The following is a 7,594-nucleotide window of genomic DNA, read 5'->3' on the forward strand; positions in this document are numbered from 1 at the left end:
TGTGAAATGGAAAAGGAAGCCTAGGTAAGAAACCCTATTATTACTTGCTGACCTCATTCATCTTATGTTACACAAATATGTTCCTTATACAGTGAACTCCAAAATGGTTTTTATGCGAGAACTGAAAATGCAAGATCAGCAATAAGTCTTTGGAAACATACGATTCTATTTGACTTCTGTTTTAAAAGAAACAGAACAAGCATATTGAAAAATAATAATGTGAATGCCGTTTAAAAATGTGAACATTAACATACATGCCCTTTGCAAAAACAACAACAACCCAGCTGATATTTGTTGATTAAAAAAAAAAACAAGCAACATATCTTCAGTTAGATGACAATGCATCTTCTTGCTCAGGTTTGTCAACATAACGATCATGGATTTTCAACACCTCCAATATTAGCAGCCTACTAAGCACTTTACACAATGTTTTCTATCCCTACTGATATTATCTAAGTAGTGAAAATACAGGGCATTTATCCCTAGAAAATAAGCTGATGCCTATTCTTATGATGTGCTACAGTATATTAAATCAAGATAAAGGTTGGACTTCATTTCATTATCAACCAGGGGGAAATATGGACATCTATCCTTTCTCCACCATGTGCCAAACCATAAACAGTATCGATGCATTTTATATCTGAACAGTTGCCAGCTGGCAGAGATCCCAACAGAGTAAGAATTTATTTGCCAGAAGCACATTAGGTTTTAAGCAACAATACCGGGTAGCCTATTGGTCTTCTGAGTTGCAGCCTACAAAAGCTAAAGTATTACCGAAGAAGCATAATGAAAATAGCCTACATACAAGTTACAAACTAATAAGACAGCATGGTTAAAAATTGACCCAACAAACACCTGAATATGCATTCTGCTCTTTTCATCTCTAAAATACAACCGTATCAAAGATACACAGGAAATGAATGTCGCATTTTAAAATGAATGTATTTATCTGCATGTACTAAAGCACTATATTTCTATGTTAAATTTATATTTACTGACAAAGAAACAAAGGGAGACTAGTATAGATGTATTTCAAGCTATTTAGCTTTCGCCAGCTGGCCATACCCTTCTGGGATTCAAACCCAAACTTACATATTAGGTAGATGTATTACCTCTAAGCATCTCCTCACTTTGTCAGCTATACCATGGGAGAGATTAGTGTTTTTTATCAGGGCAATATGATAAAAATATGGGATGGAGCATAGTGCTTCTGTTTTCGCCTTTCAGCCGCAATCCAGAAAGTTTCACAGGCAGTCGCTTTTGTGACAAACTGTTGTTGGGTTAAATTTATATTTACCAACAAGAAATAAAGGGAGACTAGTAATTCCTGCATTGAACACTATATCGGCTGATACAAGTTGTCATGAACATGTTTTATATCCAATTTGGAGGTTTCACCATTTCTTAGGAATGCAGAACTTGCATAATATTAACATATCAATTTTTTTTTAATTATTTTTCATTCAATTGACATCCTGCTTTCTACTCAAAAGAATATTGAAGAGAGGTTAACATTTATAAACCACAGAATGAAACATTATACAGTTAAAATACTAACATTAAAAATCTTGGAAAAATATATTTATTATTTGAAATATTTATATAGCTGCCCCTCTTAGAGCAACTCTGGGCAGCTATCAATCAAGAATTAAAACACCACTAGTGAAACAACATAAAAACCATATTAAAACTACTAAAACAATACACATTAAAAATAAAAACCTAGCACCATGTTGTGTTTCCAACATGTAGTCACCTCCTCCTATCTCAGAGCTTAGGCTAGGAGGGTAGAAGCAAGAGTGTTCAATAGGGCGGGGAACAGACATGGAAAAGATATGCTTTCTAGCTCCCATAAGGTGGCAATATTTAAGGGAAGCAACTAGGAACATGTAATCTGATATGTATCTTGCCATCTCTTCTAAAGGCAGAGAGGTTGGGGATCAAATGTAATCCTATAGAGGTTATGATCCACAACTCACATTCCATGCATTTTAGGCTCTTGAAAATGATCCAGAACATACTTGAGTTTTAGATGTGACAAAAATGTTGCAGCCCATCTTCTTATAAATCAAAAGTACATTTCTTTATTCTTAAATATTGATCATCAGTTCCTTTGTTCAATTTAACATACTGGTTATATATTTTGTGGCCTAAGGACAAAAACAGGAACAATTACTAGTTTCGAGTTCTAACATAAGACAAACACAGGATGTTTTGTTCCAAGCTCCTACTCTGACTTTTAATATATGATTTTTGTCACTCTCTCATTTTAGGGCTGTTCTCAAATTATATGGTATACCTAATTATTTTTCCTCTTTTCTTGATTTTATTATGTATTGACCTATATGCCTAGTTGGCTGATGTTGTTTATAAATACAACAAATTATGTCAAACAACATGCCTAGTTTAATGTCACTTGGGAGAAGTATGCCATCTGAACATGCCATCTGAACAATACAAAAATAGTCTCTAACATTTTGTAAGGCAAATTAAAAGAAAATCTGTTTTCTTTGCCAGACAGCACTATATTGTGACAGTTGATTGAGAATAGACAAATTTCCCTATTTTCAAAGTAAGAAGCAAAATTGATCATACTATACTCACACATACAAACACAGAACTGAACAAATTTACACAATTTTCAATCAAAAGTTCATTTGCTTTCAGAACATAACCACAAAGAAGGTAACAGTTGCAGTTCAAGTAACAGCCAAGAACTGAATATGTGCATTTCCTGCAGTGAAAATACTTAAATAACATTTTTAAAGAGGGCTTATTTAAAATCTGTCCAAGAACATACATTTTGTTTTCTTCCCCAAGACTAACTTTTCTTGCCACATTTGTTAAGTGAATCACTGCAGTTGTTAAGTGAATCTGGCTTCCCCATTGACTTTGCCTGTCAGAAGTTTGTAAAAGCTGATCACATGACTCTGGAACACTGCAACCATCATAAATATGAACAAGTTATCAAGCACCCAAATGTAAATCATGTGACCATGGGGATGCTGCAATGATCAGAAGTGTGAAAAATGGTCACAAGTCATTTTTTTCAGTGCCGTTGTAACTTTGAACGGTCACTAAAATAACTGTTTTCACTTGAGGACTACCTGTATGTATTCATCAATATTCTTCAGTGTGGCTATATGAGAAATAAAAGGATAATTTAGCAAGATTGCAAATCGAAACATATTGTTAACTTCTATGCCCTTCTTTTTATAATTCCAATGTTTTATAGATATATTTTATTAGTTAATAGAAAAGGCAAAAAGAAAATAGATTGGTAAAAAAGTACAGCATATTTAATATTAAAAGAAATTTAATAAATACCAAAATCTAAATATGTTTACTTGGAAATCATTATGCACATATGCATAATAAGAATTAATGAAATTGAATGTATCTTATTGTCAATTCCCACCAAGATATGTTTAATAAAAGATTGATGGAGTAGAGAACAATATCACAACATCTGTAATTACTTGCTAGGTTCCGAACCTCTTGCCTAAATCCTGAACTGAAACAGAAAGGTTCATTAATTTATATTATCTAACAAGAACTGTGAAGCATAATGATAAATGTGTTGGACCCAGTCAAAATTATTAAATTGTCAGATATTAATTCTAATAGGAAATAAGTACAACTAACTTTAGACAAGGGTTTCACTAATATTTTATTGATTTTGACCTCAATCAATCCATCCATATTTCAGAACATTTTCTTCTTCAAGAATTGATGAAAGTAAAAAAAAAAAATTGACTGGATATCAGACAAAAATATCTAGGTTTCAGTTATGCTCCCACTTAGTACTGATGAACAAATTTTATACTTTGTGATACAGAAAACACACCAAAACCTAACAGCAATAAAATATTTCTCTTTTGAAGTACTAATGAAAAAGAATTTTGCTAATTCAGTTATCAGACTATAAAACTAACTGGATAGTTTGAACCAGGTTATTTTTAATATGTATTGTGAAATTAGATCACGGCTGAAATAAAAACTAAAATTTAATTAATTCAGTAGAATTAATTATTTTCAATACCAGTTTTATAAACCATATAACACCTATTTTTGGATCCAAGTGTTGGATGAAACCAAGGAAACAATGCAATATGAGATGAAGTAAGGCTTCAATGCATATTTTTTTTAAATGATTCAACAACTGTGCTCCTATATCCAACTTTGCAGGCAAGGATCATTTTAAATAGGAACTTGACAGGAATACCATTCTTCAAGGCACAGTTGGGGTTTCCCTATGATTTGATCCCCTTACTAAACCATATTGGAAAGAATCTATGAATATTAGTTTCTCTTCCCCACCTCACCTGTATTAGATGTACCACATGATTAACATTGAAAACCATTGAGTCTTAATGTCAGGATCATATATTAATAAATATGTCATCGGTTAAAAAAATAAGGAAGTTCCAAATATAATTAGTGACTAAACTATTCACATTAATATTTACAATTCAATCCAACATGAACCCAGGAAAAATAAGGCTAATCTGATTTCTTTTAAGCCCTCCAGCCTCTTTTTTTGCTCCTGGAATATGGCATCTGAGTTTTATCTTTTGCTAATACAAAGAAGGACCAAAGACATTTATAGTTTGACATTATAAATCTCCCATCCTAGAGCTTAAGCAGGCTGATTTAACTTTTTAAATACATATCCATTTATTTTTAGTCAACTTGTAGCCTCTAGATAGAATACACATATTTTTAATTAAAACTACTTTATTGTCCTGCTGCAAAATTAAATAGTTGTATTTTGTTAACCACAAACTGTTCCAAGACTTTATATACTTATAAAAACTATGAACTATATTCCAGAAAAGATTAAACGTACTATATTCTAAATGTACCTGGATGCTCAACAACTATTACTGTTTTGTTAGCTTAACAAAATAAATTGACAATGAAGTTTGTACAGCAAATAACCTATTCCTTTACTTTATTAACTGAATTTATAAGCTGTTTCTGTCTTACTTTCTTTGAGAGGAAACACAGAAGAAAAACAGAGTAGCTTTTTTTAAAACAAAGATCTCCAAGATCTTTTCTCAGTAATTCTAAGAAAACAGACTAAGAAAAATATAAGGAAAGCTGCAATGTGTTTATGGGGTATATTACTAGTAAAAAAGTAGTAGTAGGAGAAGACACTATTACTTTCCATGAACTGTGGCAGTAGTTCCCAGCTAGGGCAACTTCCCAGTCTGTAGGAGGCCTTCAATTCTCAGAATCCTTAACCCTTGCTGGGAATTCTGGGAGTTGAAGTTCACCCACAAAGCTTTCTTTTCCAACACGCATTTATGTGACCTCCGGTTGATAGGCGTACAACATGCACATAAGAAACCACAGTGTGAAAAAAATAACATCGCCAAAAGAATCTGGATAGCACAGGGCAGCAGCAGCAGCAGAAGAAGAATATTTCCAAGCAACCCTGTGATAACAGCGCAAAGTCAAACTGCTGTTGTTCGCCCTCCCTGGAGCACACACAACTTAGTAGCAGGGAATCTGACACTACCCAAAGCGAGGAGGAAACATTTAAAATGGGAAGGAAATAATTGACAACTACCCAAACCTTGCAGTATCACACAGCAATCCGTTTATATCTATATCTATATGAACCTTAGCGCAGCTCGACCACCCCCACTACCCCCCACCCCCGATCTTGATACAAAAACAGTCCAAGCCAACCACTTGAAAGGCAATTTCTACATCAACTTTGAACAAAGCCAAATTCAACGTGTGGGAGGCGGGGTAGCGCGACACCAAGCAAGGGAGGTCTCGGGAACGATGTGACGGAGTTTCTGGAGGCGAAGCCCATTTCGGGGAAAGCCAGAAGAGGGCAACCTCGGCTTCTTTGTGCCACCACCTACCCCTGCCTGCCTAACCTTACTTACCTTCAGAATATCTCCCCGTTTGAAACTGAGCTCATCGTCCGCGGTGGCTTTGAAGTCGTATTTGGCGACAGCTTCCATGCTGGGGTCGCTCTCGGGTGGCCACGAAGAGGAAAAGGCGCTCTTCCCTCTCTCTCTCCCTCCCTCGAAAGTCCTTTTCTCTCCGGGAACGCCCGGTTTAAGCTTTGCCTCTCGTCCGCGCCGCCCTTTCTGCCCGACTTCCGGCTCGGTCTTTCGCATAGACAAGGGAAAGAAGCGAGGGCCAATCCGCCCTAAGAGGGAAGGAAGAGAGGGAACATTGAGGGAAGTAGCCCGGATCAATGACAGGGACCGCGCCCTGCACCTCTTCCCTCCTCTCGACTCCGCTCGGCTTTACCGCTTCCTCTTTCTTGCAACCTCTCTCTCTCTCTCTCCCTTCGGCTCCCGGCGCAGGCAGGAAGCGTCGACTGGCATCCTCTACGGCCAATAGCAGCCCTTCCGAGGGGACGGGCCCAGACTCCCCCCCCCCCCCGAACAGGATAGGGAAAGAAATCGGGCCTGCTCAAGCCCCTCCTCCTCCTCGCTCTGCAAGCAGCTGGTGTTGCCCGCCCGCAGAAGCGGAGTCGACGCGTAAAGCTGGGCTTCTCTCGCTGAAGGGACGCTTTAGAGTAGGAAGCAGCGGCCAGCGAAAAAAGCGACTGCCCGCCTTGAATGCAGACACCGGAAGTTCTTTTTGAAGAGATAGATGTGAAGTTTACACAAACGCACACACGACACACATGTAGATGCACTACCTGACTCTGTTGTTACATCCTCAAACCCCCATAATTTCAACCTTAAACTGTCTACTGTGGACCTCACCCCATTCCCTAAGAGGTCCGTAAAGGGAGCGTGCATAAGCGCACCGCCATGCCTACTGTCCCTGCCCTACTGTCCCCATTTATTTGTACCCATTTCCTGTGTTCTTATTTCATGTTTATTCTTATTCCTGTTGTACTTGAGTGACAAACTAAATAAATAAATAAAATAAATAGAGGTTTCTAAGGGGAAACCCTGAAGTCACCTGTCCCAAAAGCAAAACGTGCACGCATTCTGTTCTGAAGAGATTCCAACTCCACCAAAAGTCTAGCTTTGCAGAATTAATTCAAATATAAAGCGCCTCCCGTGGTCTTATTCCTGCCCTCCTGTTGTAACAGGACATGGCGTTCCCTTTGCTATTTAAAGGCCAAGGGTACGTCCTTGCTTTGTTCTATGAAGCAATGATGAGATCACAGCGTGGTTCTAAAGATGCTTTATTAACTAACAACTCTGGTAACAGAACAACTGACAGGAGGTGCCTGATAGCTATTTATATGGAGGCTGTCAGGCAAGCAACCAATCAAAAGGCTGTGATTCTCCTGCCTGAAAACCGGTGCGTCGCAGCTGATGGGAACAGTCCCGGAAGTCTTAAACTTGCGCTGGTCGTAAGTCTGAGGACTTGACACTCCTTTTCCCCGGAGCATGCATGTGTAGTCTGCTAAATAGGCGGGGCGATGGTACACCCGCCAAGACCTCCGCAGTTCCTAAGTGGTTGTCGCAGGAGGAGGAGTCAACTCTGGTGAATCAACATCAACTGGAAACTCCACCCTCGAGGCCAAAGCTGCCTGTCCAGGTAAGTTCTCTGCTGAGATCGCCTCGGGTGTTGGTGCCGGCACGTCTGGAGCTGGAGAAGTGGT

The 7,594-nt window shown here is 38.1% G+C and overlaps 1 protein-coding gene across 1 annotated transcript in view; it reads right to left on the bottom strand.

Annotated features, from left to right (window-relative positions):
- Nucleotides 1–6,383, bottom strand: part of GRB2 (growth factor receptor bound protein 2) — an 82,340-nt gene extending 75,957 nt beyond the window's left edge. The window contains exons 1-2 of the mRNA XM_032209449.1: nt 6,277–6,383; nt 5,904–6,172 (exon numbers count right to left, since the gene is read on the bottom strand). Coding sequence (XP_032065340.1) covers nt 5,904–6,140 — 237 coding nt within the window. The 5' untranslated portion in view covers nt 6,141–6,172; nt 6,277–6,383. The remainder of the gene's footprint in view (nt 1–5,903; nt 6,173–6,276) is intronic.
- Nucleotides 6,384–7,594: the final 1,211 nt, after the last annotated feature.

The sequence above is a fragment of the Thamnophis elegans genome, chromosome 2 (assembly GCF_009769535.1).
Source record: "Thamnophis elegans isolate rThaEle1 chromosome 2, rThaEle1.pri, whole genome shotgun sequence".
Lineage (NCBI taxonomy): Eukaryota > Metazoa > Chordata > Lepidosauria > Squamata > Colubridae > Thamnophis > Thamnophis elegans.